Source organism: Scardinius erythrophthalmus (genome assembly GCF_964197995.2).
Source record: "Scardinius erythrophthalmus genome assembly, chromosome: 20".
In the NCBI taxonomy this organism is placed as follows: Eukaryota; Metazoa; Chordata; class Actinopteri; order Cypriniformes; family Leuciscidae; genus Scardinius; species Scardinius erythrophthalmus.
In genome coordinates, this window is record NC_138240.1 from 18,748,254 (window position 1) to 18,772,641 (window position 24,388).

Genomic DNA, 24,388 nt, shown 5'->3' on the forward strand with positions numbered 1-24,388 from the left:
CAATATTGAAAATGAAGTGGTGTGATTACAGTGACAAGTTACATTGTCGTTTATCTGTCTGACCTCACATCCTGTTGAGTCCCATCCTCCAGTCCTATTAAAAAGGTTAAATTCCCAGAAAGCACATTGAGGGTTCCCTAATTTGACTGAATTATTGTTTTGAACTACTGTATTACTAAGTTTTTCAAAGCTCAGCTCTATGTTGTTGATAGGTTTGCTTGTATTCACTACAACAATGAGTCCATTGATGACATTTTCAGTCTCATTTTGGTTATCTGTATAATTTCTTGCAGGCATAACGTTGCCCAAGGAAGAGAAGGCCACTGCTGTGATGGTAACATTTTGACGAGTGGATGTAATATCTGGGATGAATATTTCAGCGGTTGAGTTGAGCCTCAATACATCCCTAAAGTCTACGGATGTTGTTACTTTTTTGAACAGGAATGAGTTGGATGGACTCGTTATGTTGAAATCTGTGTCTGATGTCGCTTTTATAACATTTTCAATGGAATTCAGGAGTTGAGAGCTGTTGCCTTGGCTTGCGGCATTTGAATTTAACTCTACCCATGCAAGTTTCGCTGACTCTGATGAAATGACATCCACGATATTGAAGAAACTCTGAAAGATAAATGATTTAAGATTGGAAAATGTTTAAAGGCATCACATTTAGATAACCTAAAAATACATAATAGAGGCTTATTTTTAGCTTTTGCAGTTTCTCTTCTAAAAACAAGAAACCTGCATGAAATGAAAAATACAAGATTCATAGACACTTCCACTTTAAAAGCTCATGTCAACAGGTGTGTGGCCTAAATAGAACTGCAGCAATACAGTCATGCAAGTAACAAAGTATAACAGCAATAAATTTGAGCTTACCGTTAACACAACTTCATCCAGTGTAAAAGAGACGCCTGCAATATTGTTTAGTATTCCCACCATTGTCGAAACTGTAGCTTGGGATTGAACTACGTCTCCTCTATTGTCTGTGGTGGCATTTTGCACTTTAATGACAAAATCTGTTAAAGTTGCAGGATTCACAACCTTTAAAAAAAAAAAAAGGTTTAAGCAACAACAAAAAAAAGGGTTTGCTGCATTTTGCAAATGCAGTCTGAATTCCTGGATTGAGCGATAATTGTGTCATCGTTATCACTTTCCCTATTTCGTCTTTCAGATCTACTCAACATACAAGTATTTACAAAAATTGGATACACTTAAAAAAGATCTTTTAGAAGTTTTAAATAAAACAATGATTATTGGAGTTTTACAAGAGAACACTATTTGTCTTTCTACTTCAGAATCTCACATTTAATGCAATGTGTTACTTGCCAATTCTTTGTAATTATTTGTAAAATGTACTAGCAATTTCTGAGTGAAAAAACTTTCTACAGCACATTTTTTTCTCTAATATTTTACACCAAATAACTGGTATTGTGATGCATGGGTAGTAGACTTCTTTTGCTTTATAAGTGTAACAGAGGCCAGCTGGTGAGAGCTCTGGGTGTAAACCTCACTCCCCTGATCTCAAGAGGCACACTAGCGACTGACACTAGAGACTGCAGTTTTTAGTGAACTTGTTAGCGCACCCGCCAGTTCGAGTCCCGTTTGGAGCGGGTCGAGTAGGACCGGAGGTGTCAAATAAGCAACATGGCAGGCAGTAAGACTGAAAAGCAAACCTTTGATTCCTGTTCCAGTGCATCAATGATACGAAGAACACAGTTGTCCTTTACAGTTTTCCAAAAGCCATTGGATTGACACACTCCTTCTCTGAAGCCAACTTTATTTTTCTCACAGTCTCCCACCGCAGGCGGATCACCAAATTTTCCAAAACCATACACTTTATCAAAGCATGTGACAGCTATGAAAAGAGGCAGAAAATTATGTTTAGGCCTAGACTAATAACTGATTTATAAAACATAATATTATTGTGATACTATTATGAAAGATTTAATAATGTGATAACATGTTGTTCCAGAGTCGTCATTGTGGGTGAATGAAAGCGAGCACCACAAAGGCACCGCATCTATGGTACTCTGGACCCTGTGAATTTCAGTGGCGGCCCAGAATTGGTGGAAACAGAATTTGAACTTACTGCTGTCTGAGGGTAGAGGGCTGATAACAAATAGTTCCACAGCCCTTGAGCTGTATGAGAATCTAAGTAGATCTGGATTGTTCAATTTGCAGGTGAATATGCTATTTTTCCCACATGAACTTTCACTCAAGATATTAAACTGTTGTGTAATACATTTCAGTGAATCAGTTTCTGGAAATACAAAATACAGATGAAAGACATCACAGATGTGGCTACTAACATACTTCAATTAAAATAAATAAATAAAATTGTCCCATTGTGGTTTTAAGACTGAATTTGTAAAATTACAAAAGGACTGTTTCCATTTCTGATACTTACTGCTGCTCAGCATTTTTTTGTCCTGCACCCACTGAACAGAGTAATCAGAATGCACACAGCAGACGAGCTCAACCAACTGATTTTCACATTTGTATGTCTTATTAGTAGGTACTTGCATACTAGGATATGGCTTAATGTAGTCAATCCTGTCCCAAGTAATATGCAGCCCTGTGGTTGTATTGTACACACATTCGTAACGACCTGCAAAAACAGAAAAACATTTAATTTCAGTTTCAAAGACATGAGAATGGTTAAAACAGAGTTTCTAGTAGATCTACATTTAAAAATGATTTTGAAAATCGATTAATCTGTCGATTTGTTTTTGGATTAATTGGATATTCAGATGGAAAAAAAAATCAATAATTACTAATTATTAAAAATAATTTGTTTTATTAAAAACTAATAACTAACTAATAAATAATTATTTGAATTGTGCCAAGCAGAGCGGGCCGAGAGCTCTGAGAGAGAGACCAGATGAATGAGTGCAAATGATTGACAACTGCGAAGCACACCAGAGGAGCGCCGACAGTGGAGGAAGATAGAGGGAACTACATTTATGTTGCTGTTTCTTTTGTGATTGAGATAATATACTATATGTTTCAGCAGCTTTGATCTGCCATGGGCGCAAAGACTCACCGTTATCTCTGATGGTAACACTCTTGACAGTGAGGGAGAGACGATCTAATGAAAACACATAACGCATGCTTTGCTGTACGATTTCTCCTTGAAATTTCCAGTCAATATTTCCAAGGACGTTGGTGGCAGGGCAGGAGAGTATTATATCTTGTTCAGGAAAAACAGGATCTCTTGGTCGCAGGTTTGTGTTATCTGGAACATACAAGGACAGATATGGACATGTTAGAGCTCCAAGAAAGCATATACTACAAACACTGCTGTGCTCACAAGTTTAAAAAATATTATTTTGAAATAAACTGGTTATTGAACAACTTTTGTCTCGCATATCTGACATCATTTTGCATATTTGTTCTTTAGAAAAGTACAGCATAATCTTTTACCAGTTTCAGCGACTGAAGTTGGATCAACATTGAATTTGGCCTCTTGCATGTTGGTGTAAATTGCTTGGTTTATCTCCCCAGTAATCTGTATCACCTCAGCTGACGTAATAAAGAAGTCTACTATCACACTTCCAGGCCTGATCAAACACAAAAAGATACAAGAAAATGTCTATTATGCATTTGAACTAACAAAAGTACAATGACCATTTCAAAGCAAAAATCTTAGGGAGAAAAATATCATACCTGAAACCAGTGACAGTAGCAGAAATGAAACCTTTTACACCCTTGTAGCTGCTGTCGATCTACATGAGGCAAAGCCGTGTCAGAATAAAAAAAATAATAATTTATTTTAATATTGTGTTATTACAATATTCTTACAGTTTTTGTTTATAAATGTTAAAATGTCAAGCACTTTTCTCTTTACATTCATCTAATTACAGTCTCTTGACAAATGAAACTAGAGTAAAACACATGATAATTTTACTAAATGGCTGAATTAATACCCTAACACAAGAACATTGATTATATTTCATTCAAATTGCATTTGGTACAAGATGTTTTTATTTAACACTTACTGCTTTCTCAATATCTGATTTGTATTTCTTGAATTTGCCACTGTTCGGATTATTCAGGCTTGCATCAAAAATCTCGTCTATTGACAGTGATATCTGACGTTTTACTGGAGTAAAAGGAAAAAGAAAAACCAATAACAAAATGTTGATACAAGCAGATTTTATAAGCATGAAAAGACCATAACCCCATTAGGCCATAAGTTATAACTGAGATTTGCAAACAAGTATTACTAAATGTAATATTGATCTTTACCATATTGATCTCACAGATATAGCTGTTGAAACTGACTGAACGATGGCGGACATTTTTTTCCAATATATTGCCCTTATACTCACTCAGGATTATGGTGAAAGATGTTCCACACAAAATTTCATTCCAATTGTAAAAAGGAATTTTAAGGTTTACTACACTTAGGTTTCAGCTAGATTTCTGCTAGTTATGTGATGTGATGTATGTTGCTCAATGACAAATCTTTAACATTCAGTCAAAAGTGACACAAAATGGGTTGTCTTAGATTATGATATTTCCCTGAGACTGCCAGATTTACCTCTCACAGTCAGACAACTGAGTGTGAAAATTGATATCAAATTAATATTCAATTAAAAAAAATCTCTGCACCAACAAGCCACAAGCACCCAATTTTCATTTCAGAAATCTTTTTAATTTCAGGCATTATGTTTTCATGACATTCATAATGGAGTAAACTTCTTTGTCGTTAGATTTCCTTTGGTGTAATAATCAGTTCTTACCAAGCGGTGTTGGTGTTGGTGTTGGTATTGTTGTTACCGGTGTTGCTATTGGTGGCTTTGTTGTTATTGGTGGCGGAGCTGTTGGTGGATTTGTTGTTAGTACAGTTGTTGTTGGTTTTGTTGTGGTAGATTGACCTAAGAATAGAGGGTTTATTTTTCAATTAAAATAAGTACATTCCATATATTAAATATGTAATTACAACTTAAAAGTAAAATTTTGTCCCCCTGAAATTAAAATTGAAGTTTCCTAGCTGTTAGTATGAATATGTTTGTGCTCCAGAACAAAGACAAAATCTGCATGTAGAGGATATATGCATTTAAAATGTAAAGTCTCTCTCTACCACTAATAAGAATCAACAATGTTGACATCATTCATAGAAAATTATAATTAGGGCCCAAGCCCTGAAAGGGCGAAGAGCCCTATTGTTTCCGGTAGGATTATTAGGGCCCGAGCACCGATGGTGAGAGGACCCTATTGTTTTTGCTCCGTTTATTATTAGGGCCCGAGCACCGATGGTGAGAGGACCCTATTGTTTTTGCTCCGTTTATTATTATTCTTCTTCTCCAAAGTGAATCGCTTTTTAGAGGGCCTAAACATGCTCGAAAACTCATGAAACTTTGCACACGCTTCAGAAGTGGTGAAAATTTACGTGTGATATGGTTTTCAGAATTGGGGGGGGCAAATTCGGTAAATTATTGCCCCCACATTTTGCCCCGGCTCCTGGTTTCACGTACAGGTATGAAATTTGGTACATACATGTAATGACCCAATACCTACAGAAAAGTCTCTTGGAGCATAGCCCTAAACACAACAGGAAGTGAGCTATTTTGAACTTCCTCCTGGATTTTGGGCATTTTTCGTAATTTCCTGATGTTGTACTTTAACGAACTCCTCCTACAGATTTGATCCGATACTCTTCAAATTTGGTGAGTGTAATCTTAAGGCCTTTGTGACGTTAAATTGCGAAGATCTAGAGTTTTCGTCGAAGGGTGTGCCCTCGGCGGCCTGACAAACATCTATCTATAAATTACAGGAACGTCTGTCTGTCTGTCTGTCTGTGTGTGTGTGTGTCTGTTCCTCGCATATCTCTCGAACCGTTAGTCCGATTGATTTCAAACTCGACAGGTGTCTCGCCACGGGCACGAGTAAGTGCAGTGCCAAGTTTGACATTGTTTGGATGAGAAATGCAAAAGATATCGTTAAATATATCATTTTTAGAAGGTTGTGGTTTAAAAATAAACATTCTGACATTAGAGAGTTGTATCGGTCAAAGAAGCCCCAAGAAGGTTGTGGTTTAAAAATAAACATTCTGACATAAACACTCAGTCAGCTACACTGTTTACTTCTGAATATTATAGTTTGGTTCCCGAACGTGATAAATCCATCTATCTATAAATTACAGAAACGTCCGTCTGTCTGTCTGTGTGTTATTCGCATATCTCTCGAATGTGAGATAACCACTAAATGTGTGAAAACCACTATTTTCTGTTTCAAACTTTCACATAGAATCTTTAGGTTATAACAACATTGAAAATCAAAATCTGGATTTGAATTTTTTAAGATTTATTATAAAAACGGATTATTTTTTCCCAAAAATGCAATAAATTCATGACTTTTTTTTTTTTTTTCAAAATGCTATTAATCCATTGAATCAATATAAAGTTATTTTTGATCATATTGCCATCGCAAGAAATATCTCCTGAACTTTTTTGACGGCGATCAGCTCACAAAAACTGATTTTGCACGGGCACTTTGCACTGCTCCCTGAATCGAGGTGCTTATTCATTTGTGGATGTAAACTGAATCTGTATGTCAGCTATGCTGTTAGTGTTTACTTCTGAATATTATATTTCATTCTGGTGCGCTTAACGTTGTCGCTACTGTGTAATAATAGCCTATGCTATTCACCAACTAAACATATCCTATTCAATGCGTTCACAGTCTCTTTCACGGGCATCATTTGTAGTTGCCTATTCACAAACTGTTTGCTCAAGCATAGCGTTTTCTCGGAGTTCACTGTGTGCTTTTTACCATGCACAAATAAAAATGTCACTGAACTTTTGCTGTGTAATTGTAACAATGAGCACACACCAAACCAACAATTACTAAAAACACACACAAAAACTGATTTTGCACGGGCATTTTTTGCACTAGTTCACCCAATTTCGGCCTTTTGGTGATATATGCATGATCAGATAAGTTCAATATTAATGTTGCTTGCAGTTCTGATGTTGCTAGGCAACCACAGACAGCCTGCAGTAACTCAGGCATACAATTTTCAATCTGCCACAAACTTCACATGTTTGATAAGACTCCTGTCCTGAACACATGCCAATGCTCATTATGATTATAGCAATAGCACCACCTGCTGGTAGCAGGAAGTGTGGCAAATACAAAACGTGCTCGAAAAATCATGAAACTTTGCACACGCTTCAGAAGTGGTGACAATTTACGTGTGATGTGGTTTTAAAAATTGGGTGGGGCAAAATGGCTTACTTATTGCCCCTACATTTTGCCCCGGCTCGACGTTTCACGTACAGGTATGAAATTTGGTACACACATGTAAAGACCCAATACCTACAAAAAAGTCTCTTGGAGCATAGCCCTAAACACAACAGGAAGTCAGTTATTTTGAACTTCCTGTCAGATTTTGGGCAGTTTTTGCCATTTCCTGATGTTGTACTTTAACAAACTCCTCCTACAGTTTTGATCTGATCCTCTTCAAATTTGGTGAGTGTAATCTTAAGGCCTTTCCTAAAGGTGCCGGGTGGCGGTGGCAGGGGTGCGAGGGCCCTTTTCATCGCTGCTTGCAGCTTTAATTAGGGCCCGAGCACCGATGGTGAGAGGACCCTATTGTTTTTGCTCCGTTTATTATTATTCTTCTTCTCCAAAGTGAATCGCTTTTTAGAGGGCCTAAACATGCTCGAAAACTCATGAAACTTTGCACACGCTTCAGAAGTGGTGAAAATTTACGTGTGATATGGTTTTCAGAATTGTGGGGGGCAAATTCGGTAAATTATTGCCCCCACATTTTGCCCCGGCTCCTGGTTTCACGTACAGGTATGAAATTTGGTACATACATGTAATGACCCAATACCTACAGAAAAGTCTCTTGGAGCATAGCCCTAAACACAACAGGAAGTGAGCTATTTTGAACTTCCTCCTGGATTTTGGGCATTTTTCGTAATTTCCTGATGTTGTACTTTAACGAACTCCTCCTACAGATTTGATCTGATACTCTTCAAATTTGGTGAGTGTAATCTTAAGGCCTTTGTGACGTTAAATTGCGAAGATCTAGAGTTTTCGTCGAAGGGTGTGCCCTCGGCGGCCTGACAAACATCTATCTATAAATTACAGGAACGTCTGTCTGTCTGTCTGTCTGTGTGTGTGTGTGTCTGTTCCTCGCATATCTCTCGAACCGTTAGTCCGATTGATTTCAAACTCGACAGGTGTCTTGCCACGGGCACGAGTAAGTGCAGTGCCAAGTTTGACATTGTTTGGATGAGAAATGCAAAAGATATCGTTAAATATATCATTTTTAGAAGGTTGTGGTTTAAAAATAAACATTCTGACATTAGAGAGTTGTATCGGTCAAAGAAGCCCCAAGAAGGCTGTGGTTTAAAAATAAACATTCTGACATAAACACTCAGTCAGCTACACTGTTTACTTCTGAATATTATAGTTTGGTTCCCGAACGTGATAAATCCATCTATCTATAAATTACAGAAACGTCCGTCTGTCTGTCTGTGTGTTATTCGCATATCTCTCGAATGTGAGATAACCACTAAATGTGTGAAAACCACTATTTTCTGTTTCAAACTTTCACATAGCATCTTTAGGTTATAACAACATTGAAAATCAAAATCTGGATTTGAATTTTTTAAGATTTATTATAAAAACGGATTATTTTTTCCCAAAAATGCAATAAATTCATGACTTTTTTTTTTTTTTTTTAAATGCTATTAATCCATTGAATCAATATAAAGTTATTTTTGATCATATTGCCATCGCAAGAAATATCTCCTGAACTTTTTTGACGGCGATCAGCTCACAAAAACTGATTTTGCACGGGCACTTTGCACTGCTCCCTGAATCGAGGTGCTTATTCATTTGTGGATGTAAACTGAATCTGTAAGTCAGCTATGCTGTTAGTGTTTACTTCTGAATATTATATTTCATTCTGGTGCGCTTAACGTTGTCGCTACTGTGTAATAGTAGCCTATGCTATTCACCAACTAAACATATCCTATTCAATGCGTTCACAGTCTCTTTCACGGGCATCATTTGTAGTTGCCTATTCACAAACTGTTTGCTCAAGCATAGCGTTTTCTCGGAGTTCACTGTGTGCTTTTTACCATGCACAAATAAAAATGTCACTGAACTTTTGCTGTGTAATTGTAACAATGAGCACACACCAAACCAACAATTACTAAAAACACACACAAAAACTGATTTTGCACGGGCATTTTTTGCACTAGTTCACCCAATTTCGGCCTTTTGGTGATATATGCATGATCAGATAAGTTCAATATTAATGTTGCTTGCAGTTCTGATGTTGCTAGGCAACCACAGACAGCCTGCAGTAACTCAGGCATACAATTTTCAATCTGCCACAAACTTCACATGTTTGATAAGAGTCCTGTCCTGAACACATGCCAATGCTCATTATGATTATAGCAATAGCACCACCTGCTGGTAGCAGGAAGTGTGGCAAATACAAAACGTGCTCGAAAAATCATGAAACTTTGCACACGCTTCAGAAGTGGTGACAATTTACGTGTGATGTGGTTTTAAAAATTGGGTGGGGCAAAATGGCTTACTTATTGCCCCTACATTTTGCCCCGGCTCGACGTTTCACGTACAGGTATGAAATTTGGTACACACATGTAAAGACCCAATACCTACAAAAAAGTCTCTTGGAGCATAGCCCTAAACACAACAGGAAGTCAGTTATTTTGAACTTCCTGTCAGATTTTGGGCAGTTTTTGCCATTTCCTGATGTTGTACTTTAACAAACTCCTACAGTTTTGATCTGATCCTCTTCAAATTTGGTGAGTGTAATCTTAAGGCCTTTCCTAAAGGTGCCGGGTGGCGGTGGCAGGGGTGCGAGGGCCCTTTTCATCGCTGCTTGCAGCTTTAATTCTTCTTCTTCTTCTTCTTCTCCAAAGTGAATCGCTTTTTAGAGGGCCTAAACATGCTCGAAAACTCATGAAACTTTGCACACGCTTCAGAAGTGGTGAAAATTTACGTGTGATATGGTTTTCAGAATTGGGGGGGGCAAATTCGGTAAATTATTGCCCCCACATTTTGCCCCGGCTCCTGGTTTCACGTACAGGTATGAAATTTGGTACATACATGTAATGACCCAATACCTACAGAAAAGTCTCTTGGAGCATAGCCCTAAACACAACAGGAAGTGAGCTATTTTGAACTTCCTCCTAGATTTTGGGCATTTTTCGTAATTTCCTGATGTTGTACTTTAACGAACTCCTCCTACAGATTTGATCTGATCCTCTTCAAATTTGGTGAGTGTAATCTTAAGGCCTTTGTGACGTTAAATTGCGAAGATCTAGAGTTTTCGTCGAAGGGTGTGCCCTCGGCGGCCTGACAAACATCTATCTATAAATTACAGGAACGTCTGTCTGTCTGTCTGTCTGTGTGTGTGTGTGTCTGTTCCTCGCATATCTCTCGAACCGTTAGTCCGATTAATTTCAAACTCGACAGGTGTCTTGCCACGGGCACGAGTAAGTGCAGTGCCAAGTTTGACATTGTTTGGATGAGAAATGCAAAAGATATCGTTAAATATATCATTTTTAGAAGGTTGTGGTTTAAAAATAAACATTCTGACATTAGAGAGTTGTATCGGTCAAAGAAGCCCCAAGAAGGCTGTGGTTTAAAAATAAACATTCTGACATAAACACTCAGTCAGCTACACTGTTTACTTCTGAATATTATAGTTTGGTTCCCGAACGTGATAAATCCATCTATCTATAAATTACAGAAACGTCCGTCTGTCTGTCTGTGTGTTATTCGCATATCTCTCAAATGTGAGATAACCACTAAATGTGTGAAAACCACTATTTTCTGTTTCAAACTTTCACATAGCATCTTTAGGTTATAACAACATTGAAAATCAAAATCTGGATTTGAATTTTTTTAAGATTTATTATAAAAACGGATTATTTTTTCCCAAAAATGCAATAAATTCATGACTTTTTTTTTTTTCAAAATGCTATTAATCCATTGAATCAATATAAAGTTATTTTTGATCATATTGCCATCGCAAGAAATATCTCCTGAACTTTTTTGACGGCGATCAGCTCACAAAAACTGATTTTGCACGGGCACTTTGCACTGCTCCCTGAATCGAGGTGCTTATTCATTTGTGGATGTAAACTGAATCTGTAAGTCAGCTATGCTGTTAGTGTTTACTTCTGAATATTATATTTCATTCTGGTGCGCTTAACGTTGTCGCTACTGTGTAATAGTAGCCTATGCTATTCACCAACTAAACATATCCTATTCAATGCGTTCACAGTCTCTTTCACGGGCATCATTTGTAGTTGCCTATTCACAAACTGTTTGCTCAAGCATAGCGTTTTCTCGGAGTTCACTGTGTGCTTTTTACCATGCACAAATAAAAATATCACTGAACTTTTGCTGTGTAATTGTAACAATGAGCACACACCAAACCAACAATTACTAAAAACACACACAAAAACTGATTTTGCACGGGCATTTTTTGCACTAGTTCACCCAATTTCGGCCTTTTGGTGATATATGCATGATCAGATAAGTTCAATATTAATGTTGCTTGCAGTTCTGATGTTGCTAGGCAACCACAGACAGCCTGCAGTAACTCAGGCATACAATTTTCAATCTGCCCCAAACTTCACATGTTTGATAAGAGTCCTGTCCTGAACACATGCCAATGCTCATTATGATTATAGCAATAGCGCCACCTGCTGGTAGCAGGAAGTGTGGCAAATACAAAACGTGCTCGAAAAATCATGAAACTTTGCACACGCTTCAGAAGTGGTGACAATTTACGTGTGATGTGGTTTTAAAAATTGGATGGGGCAAAATGGCTTACTTATTGCCCCTACATTTTACCCCGGCTCGACGTTTCACGTACAGGTATGAAATTTGGTACACACATGTAAGGACCCAATACCTACAAAAAAGTCTCTTGGAGCATAGCCCTAAACACAACAGGAAGTCAGTTATTTTGAACTTCCTGTCAGATTTTGGGCAGTTTTTGCCATTTCCTGATGTTGTACTTTAACAAACTCCTCCTACAGTTTTGATCTGATCCTCTTCAAATTTGGTGAGTGTAATCTTAAGGCCTTTCCTAAAGGTGCCGGGTGGCGGTGGCAGGGGTGCGAGGGCCCTTTTCATCGCTGCTTGCAGCTTTAATTTATTATTATTATTATTATTATTTTGTCAACCTTTTGGGCACTTTTGGGGCCCTTAACATGCTCAAAAACTCTTGAAATTTTGCACACACATCAGAACCTGCGGCCATCAGGGCCGGACTGAAGCTGGTACCCGGGCGTGGCACGGGGGCTCGACAGCGCCCCCTGGAATGGTGTCCGAAAACTTGGTCTATAAATCAAACACGCTTGTATATAATAATATGAAACTCAGTACACATATAGATCTCATCGGGCCGAACAACTTTCGTGCTCTAAGTTTTACACCAGCCCAACAGGAAGTCAACTATTATGGGTTGTTTGAAAAACGCATCCTCTGGAATTTGAAATACTCCTCCTAGAATATTCGTCCAATCACAACCAAACTCGGTGTGCATGAAGTCAAGACATTGAGGATGCTAAATTGCGGACGGATTTTTGATATCTCGAACGGTTTGGCCGTGGCGAGGAAACGAATTTATGGCGATTAATGGGACACAGGAAGTGTGTTATAACTTCTGCATACATTAACTGATCTTGATGAAACTTTCGCAGTGTGTTTGTTGTAAGAGGCCGATCACAAGGATGTGACTACTTTGAGTCAAAGTTATAGCGCCACCAACTGGCAGCAGGAAGTGTGTCACTTTCAAAATGCTTTGAAGTCACCCTCTTAATTTTACACGATTTGCTTCAAACTTTATGTGTATAATGTAAACACACGGCAGATGTAGACCTGTGAAAGGATTATTGATATCTTAGATACTGTTGCCGTGGCAACGCATCAAATTTTAATATTCTTTTCGGATGCGTTTGAGACTCTTAACATGCTTGAAATTGGATGAAACTCGACAGACACATAACACTTATTAGCCAGTAGACATGTGAAAAGTTTCAGAAATGGGCGTGGCAGGGGGGCTCAACAGCGCCCTCTTGAACAGGGTCTGAAAACTTGGTCCATATATCAAACACGCTTGCATGAATTAATATGAAACTCGGTACACATATAGATTTCATGGGGCCGAACAACTTTCCCTCTGTCAAGTTTCACGCCAGCCCAACAGGAAGTCGGCTATTATGGGTTGTTTGGAAAACGCTTGCTGTGGAATGTGATGTACTCCTCCTAGAGAATTCATTCAATCACCTCCAAACTCAGTCAGCATGAAGTCAAGACATTGAGGATGCTAAATTGCGAACGGATTTTTGATATCTCGAACGGTTTGGCTGTGGCGAGGAATCGAATTTATGGCGAGAAAAGAGAAACACGAAGTGGAATAACTTCTGCATACATTAACTGATCTTGATGAAACTTCAGCAGTGTGTTCGTGGTAAGAGGCCGATCAGATGGATGTAGCTATTGTGAGTCAAAGTTATAGCGCCACCAACTGGCAGCAGGAAGTGTGTCACTTTCAACATGCTTTTGACAAAAGTGGGGGGGTTAGTTTTAACTACAGTAAAGAAAAAATAGTTTGTATATTGTTCTCATCAAGCCGGACAACTTTCTAATTTACATTCAATAGCTCTGGCCATCAGGAAGTCAGATATTTTGGTCTGAATGTGATTTTTTTTGCTAAATCAGCCTCTGAATTTTTAGCCACTCCTCTTAAACTATTTATTTTATTCGTACCAAACTTTTTCAACATGATGAAACTACATTAAATATGCTAAATTGTGAATGGATAATAAATATCTTAAACGGTTTTGCTATGGCGAGGGATTAAAGTAATGTCCAAAAAGGAAACACTAAAAATCTTCTAAAAATGTAATTATATACCATTTATTTCTATATAAAAGTATACAAATATCGAACTAAACCCATTTTATTCTGTTTTTGCAATTCAAGAAGAATGAAAAAGTTAAAACAGGCTATTTAGTGCTATTTGGTTCAACAAAAAAGCAAACATAGGGCTATACTGCCCTCTTGTGTCCAAAAGGACATCAAAATAGTATATAAAACTTTTTACCAGGTAGGCCAATATTGTATTTAAATATACATTTATTAGGTATGTGTCTGAGGATATTTTCCCACCGGTTAATCGACGTGTGACACGAGTGGGTGCTTTTAAATCGCTAATATAATAGTGAAAGAAAAATAATGATAATGTTGCACACACAAATCACACACATGTGGGAAAGAATAAACAACACTAAACCGCCATTAGGTGTCGCCAGGCATCCATCTTAATAAGCGAGTCATTGATTCATTCGTTCAAACGATTCGTTCGAATGAGTCGATCATGATTAAGACAGATGTTTGGATTGATCATTCAATCTTTGAGTCAACCGATTCGTTAAAAATGCTGAATCGTTCAGTTATGAGAAAACACGTGATAAGTGATGGTTCTGCCGTGATCTTTGTTTAACTATTTTCGCTGCTGAAACAGAACAAAAACAGTCAACATTGCATCTAAAATGTAAGTGACTTAATTGTAACTGTTTATTTGTATGAAATCTAGGGGTGGGAGAAAAAAATTATTCTTAGATGCATCGCGATGCGGACGTGGACGATTCTGAATCGATTCACAAATGTCAAAAAATCGATTCTCTAAAAAAATATTTTTCTAATAACGTAATATTGACGGAAGGCAAAAGGCGGAACTCTAAGCGGACGTGCGTGCAGTCTGTGGCGCGCACATAACAGAGAAGTTTCTTCTGCTCACCAAGGCTGCATATATTTGATTAAAAATACAAACAAAAACAGTAATATTGTAAAATATTATTCCAATTTAAAACAGCTGCTTTCTATTTTAATATATTTTAAACTGTTATTTATTCCTGTGATCAAAGCTGAGTTTTCAGCATCATTACTCCTGTCGTCACTGTCACATGATCCTTCAGAAATTATTCTAACATGATGATTGATACTCAAGAAACATTCATTATTATTTTAAATGTCGAAAACAGTTGTGTACAGTCTTTGATGAATAGAAAGTTCAAAAGAACAGCATTTATCTGAAATCTAAAGCTTTTGTAACGTTAAACACTACCGCTCAAAAGTTTTGGGTTAGTAATAATTAAAATTTTATTTTTGGGGTAAATAAATAAAATAAATCAGTACTTTTATTTATGAAGGATGAGTTAAACTGATCAACAGTTACAGTAAAGACATTTATAATGTTAAAAATATATATATTTGAAATATATGCTGTTCTTTTGAACTAACATTCATCAAAGCATTTTGAAAAAAAAAATCTGTACACAACTGTTTTCAACATTGAAAATAATAATGAATATTTATTGAGCATCAATCATCATATTAGTATGATTTCTGAAGGATCATGTGACACTGAAGACTGGAGTAATGATGCTGAAAACTCAACTTTGATCACAGAAATGAATTACTATGTAAAATATTTAAAAATTGAAAACAGCTGTTTTAAATTGGAATAATATTTCACAATATTACTGTTTTTGTTTGTATTTTTAATCAATAAATGCAGCCTTGGTGAGCAGAAGAGACTTCTCCTAAAAACATTAAAAATCTTACTGACCCCAAACTTTTGAACAATAATATATATATATATATATATATATATATATATATATATATATATATATATATATATATATATATATATATATTACATATATATGTATGTGTGTGTATGTATGTATATATATATATATATATATATATATATATATATATATATATATATATATATAAATATAGCTGCGAGCAGCGATGGAGGGCCCAAGCCGGCGGTACCGCCACCCCGGTGCCTTTAGGTAACTAAAGGCACCGGGGTTGCGGTGCCACCGGCTTGGGCCCGTAATCGCTGCTCGCAGCTATATTTATATATATTTAATCTTGAAATTAGCTGATGATAAATAAAATGCAGCAAACTATTGCTTTCACTGACGTGAACTCCGCATATAGCGCGGGAATTGAAGATCGGATTTATATTTGTTTTATGTGGGAAAATGTAAATGGAACGTTTTAACAAATCATAGCTATCCGATCATTAAAAAACGCATGAAATGAGCAGGTGTAAACAGGTCCAAGACACCACAATTAGATCCAAATGATTTAGCAAATTACAGACCCATTTCAAATCTTCCATTTACGTCTAAAATCTTAGAAAAAGTGGTGCCCGCTCAACTGTGCTCCTTGCAAAAAATGATATCTATGAAAAATTTCAATCTGGATTCAGCCCCATCATAGCACATGAAAACTCTGCTCATTAAAATTACAAATGATTTCAAGCTTCTAACCAAGGCTGTATCTCAATACTAGTTTTACTTGATCTTAGTGCTGCGTTCGACACTATAGATCATAAAATACTCTTTGATCGACTACAAAATTACACTGGTATTCAGGGACAGCCATTAAGGCGTTTTTTAGATAGTATCTATCAGACCGTTACCATTTTGTCTATTTAAACAGGGGAACATATAAGATAACACCAGTAAATGATGTAGTGCCACAAGGATCTGTGTTAGGCCCTTTGCTATTTTCAATATATACTGCCACTTGGTAATATTATAAGAAAACATGGAATTAGTTTCCGCTGTTGTGCCGATGATACTTATATTTCAGACCAGATGAAATCTCTAAATTATCCAAGTTTGCAGAGTGTGTTAAAGATATGAAATATGGGATGACCTGTAACTTTCTTCTGTTAAATTCAGATAAGACTGAGGTTTTACTTACTGGACCAAAAACCTGTACACAGAATCTCTTAGAATACAATTTGCATTTAGAAGGATGTACTGTTACTTCATCCTCTACAGTTAAAGACCTGGGTGTTATATTAGACAGCATATGATTGTCTTTTGAAAATCATGTCATATGTTACAAAAAACAGCCTTCTTCCACCTCAGAAACATGACTAAGCTACAGAACATGCTATCTGTTTCTGATGCAGAAAAGTTAGTTCATGCATTCATGACCTCAAGACTAGATTAGTGTAATGCAATACAATGTATGTGGTTGCTCTGCATCCTCAATAAACAAGCTACAATTAAACCAAAATGCAGCTGCTAGAGTTCTTACTAGGTCAAGAATATATGATCATAACTTCAATTTTATCATCTCTACACTGATTAGGCTACCTATTAAAGGTGCTATCTGTAAGAATGACAGCTAGTGAGCGAAATAGGCACTGCAGTCCAAATTCAAAATATCAGAGATCGTTGTTTTCCCCGCCCCCTCCTCCTCAGACTCGATGCTCACGCGGGTTGCCAGTTTGAGGGCACGCAACAGGTATGAGCGCAATTGACAACGAAATCTGAGGAGACGAGGGTGCAAGGCTGCAATACACTGTGTTTCCTGCCAACTGGCATCCCGGGTTGTCGAAATACTATTGGGTGAACTGGCAGTGGGCGAGATCACACAGACCAAAACAAAAATAACTGGCTGTAGAAGTGTTTTTCAGAGAAACGAGTATGTGAACTTAGCATGTTTCCTAAATATCTGCAAACATATTATGGTATGCTTAGTAGAGAAATCCTTATCAATTACAAAATATTGCTACTGGCCTATAAGGCCCTAAACGGTTAGGTTCTGTGTATTTAACCAATCTTCTTTCTCCCTACAATCCATCATGCTGTGTAAGGTGACAAACCTCTGGGCTTTTGGTAGTACCTAGGTCCACTAAAGGAGGGAGAGCGTTTTTGCTTTTGGCTCCTAAACTTTGGAATAGCCTTCCTGGTAATGTTTGGGGTTCAGACTCACAGTTTAAATCTAGATTAAAGACACATCTCTTTAGCTAAGCATTCACATAATGCATATTATAACCTTGTACTCCAGTTATATCAGATCAAATGCACAGATATTTATCTTTACTTAATGTTATGAATAGCAGCTACGCTAATTATTTTCCATTTGCTTTATCTCAGGATGCCCGAAGTAACTAGAGAGTATGTCAGCTCAAGTTTGTTTCCAGCCACTTATGAAGGCACGTCTCATGATCTGATCCAATTTTCACTTTTCTCAGCATTATTGCCATTTGAGTATTACTGATAACATAATAGATAGCAGCAGGTCTAATAAGTTGCATTCACATTTATGCACAGATCTGTTTTAACATATCAGATGTTTTTGTGCTGTCCAACACATAATTGACTGTGTTTACATTAATTTCACATCATAAAATAATTTGGAAATGTAAGTGCATTTGTTGTGGGGAATTACCATTTTAAAAATACATTTACAAGCAATACGAATAAGAACAATAATGTGAAGTAAACAAAAAATAAAACAAATAATATAAACTAGAGTCTGATTTAGCACACATAGAAATATTTGTCCTACATGAAGAGGTTTGCAGGATCACCTACTTGTTGCTGTTGTTGAGGTAGACATCAGAGCACTTGTCACGGCTGTTGTGCTCTCAGTTGTGTTTGGGGTTGAAGGGATAGTAAACTCTATGAAAGCAAAGGTTTTGATGATCAGACAAGTACAAGCTTGATAGTCAAGAATTAAGGATAGTCTGGTAACTTTTGAAAGTCTCGGTTACTACTGTAACTTACGTTCCCTGATAGAGGGAACAAGACGTTGTGTCGAGACAGGGGCATCTTTAGGTACTTGAACTTCCCTTGAACTTCCCAGGCATCAAGGGAAGTTCCTGCCTCAATCCCGGCTCTTTTAGAGCTTTGGACATGCAGGATGGACATGGCATGCAGGGCGGAGGCGGCCTCGACTGGGCGGAGCGTGCATGACAAATAATTGGAGGTCTGTGGGGATTGACCCGGCAGAAAGATTTCCATAGCAGAAAGGCCGGGAAGAGGAGCAACTGAGGTGACTCTCTCAAACCAGAGAAGAGAATTGTGAGCGCAACGTTGCCATGGTCATGTTCTCTCAGTGAGGACATGAACCATCAACAAACGCTGTCTCAGTGTGGGTACGCCCCAAACACTTAAGACAGCAATCATGGCCGTTTGAGGATGAGAGGTATGGGCCGCATCCAGAAACACACAGGCTTGAAGGCAACGTTTTCTGTCTGCATTTGCTCTTTTAGGGAAATCTGCTCTTTTATTGCTGAAGCGCCCAGGGGAGCTCTCTGCACTTGTCTGTGCCTTAGAGAGGGGGGAGAGAGACCGCTGCAATGCGCCGTGTACACCAGCCTTGGTAGAAGATTCCCTTGTATAGATGTGAAAGAAATGAACGATGGTTGTAAACACAAACACATTGCTCTGAAGAACAAGTCTGAATGAGTTGATGCACGGCATCTCCTTTTATACACGTACGTTTGGGAGAGTGGCACATGCAAATGTGTCTGTGATCAGGGTTGAAAGGCTTGTAACATCTACAAAATCAAAAATCTAATTTAAACTGAAATGAGAAGTAATTAATAATCATCCAACAACTACTAAACAATATGTAAACATGGTAAGTGCTAAACACATCTCTGAAGGTTTTAGCTGTTGAGCTAAACAGCCCCGCCCAACACTCCAAAAGGCTGCTTCTTACACCTTTGTCTAGCAACACTAACAAGCTGATACCAAAGTGTTCTTTCAAGTTTTGTTGCTGCCTGTTTAATTAGTTTTGTAGGTCACTTGATATTTGTGAAAACAAGACTTTTGTTCAAATGGAAACATAGGGCCCTATCTTGCACCCAGCGCAATTGACTTTGTACACCGGCGCATGTATCATTCCTATTTTGCACCCGCGCAAAGCGCGCTTTTCCCTCCACAGAAGCACGTCGCTAAACTAGGGAATGAACTTGCGCTCCCTGGGCGGTTCAGCGCAAAAAAGGAGGCGTGTTCCAGCGCAAACGTTCCTTCATACTATCTTGCAGGTTTAGAAAACAATTGCGCCACTAACCAGCAAAAAATAGTTTAAAGTCAGTGGCGCGTTGCGCATGTTATTCATATGCTATTTTAAGGGCGCATGCTTGGCCATAATCAATGTAGCGTGTGCACAACGCGCATACACTTTGATTCTCTCATCTACACAGAAGCAGCAGTTTTCATTTTTGCAAATCATACATTATTAAGATGATAGATAGATAGATAGATAGATAGATAGATAGATAGATAGATAGATAGATAGATAGATAGATAGATAGATAGATAGATAGATAGATAGATAGATAGATTTATTATAGACAATTTATTATAAAAGCATACATCTAGCTTACACATTTACCCAAATTATCATACGCCTTTTTAACCGAAGTTAATTTGGGTGTGTTTCTCCATCCCCAACGTCCCTGACGAGAGCGTTGCTCTCCTCGGCTGTGAACCGCTCTTGGTGCGCTCCTGGCAAATCCGCCGTTACAATAGGAATCCGCTTTAGAAAAAGCGCGTCTGCTCTTAAAGGGAATGTGAGATGACGCTCTGATTGGTTTATTTCACGTTACGCCCAAACCACACCTATGAATAATAAAGCTACTTCAGACCAACCCATTTTAGATTTGCGCCTGGCGCAAGAGTCATTTATCCCGCCGGGAAAATAGCAACAGCGCCAAGACCCGCCCGCCCACAAAGTTACTTGCGCTTTGCGCTTTGACACTTGCGTTTCAGATCGTTAAAATAGGGCCCATAGTGTTTAAGAATCTTTAAGGCTTCTAACACTAATCTAATCTTTAAATGTGGAGCACTGCTAAACACACTGTAGCTGATTTTAGTTGTGTGAGTATGTAATATGTATGTATTACAGTATATTAAACCAGAACTCCAGTATTTTCACACAAATTGCCGGTTTTGTTGTAGCACTAATAATTGCTGTTGATACAATTGTGGTAGAGTTCAATAAAGTCAAACCTATACTATATCCAAAGAAAACTTGTCATACATATAACAAACCTCTTGAAAGCTTTGTATGATCACATACCTGGTGTTTTTTTGTTATTCGAGTAGACAAAGCCACGTGAATAAAATTATATAATCACTTACTTGTTGTTTCTACTTTTGGAGTAGATGCTGGAGTGCTTGCTATTGTTGTACTGTCAGTTGTGTTTGGGAACAGGGTTGAACGGCTTGTAACATCTACAAAATCAAAAAGAGGTAATGTATATCTTCTGGCAACTACTGAACAATAAGTAAACATGGTAAGTGATAAACTCATCTCTAAAGGTTTTAGTTATTGGTGATGATGCCATTTAAATACAATTATATGATTACTTGTTGTTTGTACTGTTGGAGTAGATGCTGGAGCACTAGTTATCGTTGTACTGTCAGTTGTGTTCGGGATCAGGGTTGAACGGCTTGTAACATCTACAAAATCAAAGAGGTAATGAATATCTTCTGGCAACTACTGAACAAAAATGAATCATGGTATGTGCTAAACACATCTCTAAAGGCTTTAGATGTTGGTGACGATGCAATTTAAATAAAATTATATGATTGCTTACTTGTTTGTACTGTTGGAGTAGATGCTGGAGCACTAGTTATTGTTGTACTGTCAGTTGTGTTCGGGATCAGGGTTGAAAGGCTTGTAACATCTACAAAATCAAAAAGAATTAATATTGTGCATGTTGTAAGATCTTAAAAATATCAAAAATCTAATTCAAACAGACATGAGAAGTAATTAATATTGTCTAGCAACTACTGAACAATAAGTAGACATGGTATGTGCTAAACATCTCTGAAGGCTTTAGTTGTTGGTGATGATGCCATTTAAATAAAATCATATGATTACTTGTTGTTTGTACTGTTGGAGTAGATGCTGGAGCACTAGTTATTGTTGTACTGTCAGTTGTGTTTGTGATCAGGGTTGAACGGCTTGTAACATCTACAAAATCAAAAATCAAAAAGGTAATGAATTTCTTCAGGCAACTACTGAACAATAAGTAAACATGGTAAGTGAATCGTGATAAACGCATCTCTGAAGGTTTTGGTTTTTGGTGACGTACCACGTAAATAACATTTTATGATCACTTACTTGTTTGTACTGTTGGAGTAGATGCTGGAGTGCTAGTTGTTGTACTGTCAGTTGTGTTCGGGATAAGGGTTGAACGGCTTGTAACATCTACAAAATCAAAAACAGGTAATGAATATCTTCTTCTGGAACTACTGATTAAAAATGAAACATGGTACTGTAGGTGCTAAACATCTCTGAAGATTTTAGTTATTGGTGATGATGCCATGTAAATAAAATTATATGATTGCTTACTTGTTTGTACTGTTGGAGTAGATGCTGGAGCACTAGTTACTGTTGTACTGTCAGTTGTGTTCGGGATCAGGGTTGAAAGGCTTGTAACATCTACAAAATCAAAAAGAATGAATATTGTGCATGTTGTAAGATCTAGAAAAATATCAAAAATCTAATTCAAACTGACATAAGAAGTAATTAATATTGTCTAGCAACTACTGAACAATAAGTAGACATGGTATGTGCTAAACACATCTCTGAAGGCTCTAGTTGTTGGTGATGATGCCATTTAAATAAAATCATATGATTACTTGTTTGTACTCTTGGAGTAGATGCTGGAGCACTAGTTATTGTTGTACTGTCAGTTGCGTTTGTGATCAGGGTTGAACGGCTTGTAACATCTACAAAATCAAAAATCAAAAAGGTAATGAATTTCTTCTGGCAACTACTGAACAAGAAGTAAACATGGTAAGTGAATCGTGATAAACGCATTTTATGATAACATTTTATGATCACTTACTTGTTTGTACTGTTGGAGTAGATGCTGACGCACTTGTTACTGTTGTACTGTCAGTTGTGTTCGGGATCAGGGTTGAAAGGCTTGTAACATCTACAAAATCAAAAAGAATGAATATTGTGCATGTTGTAAGATCTTAAAAATATCAAAAATCTAATTCAAACAGACATGAGAAGTAATTAATATTGTCTAGCAACTACTGAACAATAAGTAGACATGGTATGTGCTCAACACATCTCTGAAGGCTTTAGTTGTTGGTGATGATGCCATTTAAATAAAATCATATTATTACTTGTTGTTTGTACTGTTGGAGTAGATGCTGGAGCACTAGTTATTGTTGTACTGTCAGTTGTGTTCGGGATCAGGGTTGAACGGCTTGTAACATCTACAAAATCAAAAAGGTAATGAATTTCTTCAGGCAACTACTGAACAATAAGTAAACATGGTAAGTGAATCGTGATAAACGCATCTCTGAAGGTTTTGGTTTTTGGTGACGTACCACGTAAATAACATTTTATGATCACTTACTTGTTTGTACTGTTGGAGTAGATGCTGGAGTGCTAGTTGTTGTACTGTCAGTTGTGTTCGGGATAAGGGTTGAACGGCTTGTAACATCTACAAAATCAAAAACAGGTAATGAATATCTTCTTCTGGAACTACTGATTAAAATGAAACATGGTACTGTAGGTGCTAAACATCTCTGAAGATTTTAGTTATTGGTGATGATGCCATGTAAATAAAATTATATGATTGCTTACTTGTTTGTACTGTTGGAGTAGATGCTGGAGCACTAGTTATTGTTGTACTGTCAGTTGTGTTCGGGATCAGGGTTGAAAGGCTTGTAACATCTACAAAATCAAAAAGAAGTAATGCCTATCTTGCATGTTGTAAGATCTACAAAATCAAAAATCTAATTCAAACAGACATGAGAAGTAATTAATATTGTCTAACAACTACTGAACAATAAGTAGACATGGTATGTGCTAAACATCTCTGAAGGCTTTAGTTGTTGGTGATGATGCCATTTAAATAAAATCATATGATTACTTGTTTGTACTCTTGGAGTAGATGCTGGAGCACTAGTTATTGTTGTACTGTCAGTTGCGTTTGTGATCAGGGTTGAACGGCTTGTAACATCTACAAAATCAAAAATCAAAAAGGTAATGAATTTCTTCAGGCAACTACTGAACAATAAGTAAACATGGTAAGTGAATCGTGATAAACGCATCTCTGAAGGTTTTGGTTTTTGGTGACGTACCACGTAAATAACATTTTATGATCACTTACTTGTTTGTACTGTTGGAGTAGATGCTGGAGTGCTAGTTGTTGTACTGTCAGTTGTGTTCGGGATAAGGGTTGAACGGCTTGTAACATCTACAAAATCAAAAACAGGTAATGAATATCTTCTTCTGGAACTACTGATTAAAAATGAAACATGGTACTGTAGGTGCTAAACATCTCTGAAGATTTTAGTTATTGGTGATGATGCCATGTAAATAAAATTATATGATTACTTGTTGTTTGTACTGTTGGAGTAGATGCTGGAGCACTAGTTATTGTTGTACTGTCAGTTGTGTTTGTGATCAGGGTTGAACGGCTTGTAACATCTACAAAATCAAAAATCAAAAAGGTAATGAATTTCTTCAGGCAACTACTGAACAAGAAGTAAACATGGTA

At 37.3% G+C, this 24,388-nt stretch overlaps 1 protein-coding gene across 1 annotated transcript; it reads right to left on the reverse strand.

Annotated features, from left to right (window-relative positions):
• Nucleotides 1-2,245: 2,245 nt before the first annotated feature.
• Nucleotides 2,246-21,083, reverse strand: LOC308680480 (adhesion G protein-coupled receptor F5-like; the record flags this gene model as incomplete). Its single annotated transcript, XM_081348610.1, has 9 exons — nt 20,997-21,083; nt 18,438-18,524; nt 4,746-4,880; nt 3,999-4,102; nt 3,667-3,725; nt 3,424-3,560; nt 3,044-3,235; nt 2,520-2,608; nt 2,246-2,260 (listed from the first exon to the last, which is right to left on the reverse strand). Exons 2-9 carry the CDS (start codon nt 18,460-18,462, stop codon nt 2,246-2,248), a joined length of 756 nt encoding a protein of 251 aa, XP_081204736.1. The 5' UTR covers nt 18,463-18,524; nt 20,997-21,083.
• Between the last annotated feature and the right edge of the window lie 3,305 nt (nt 21,084-24,388).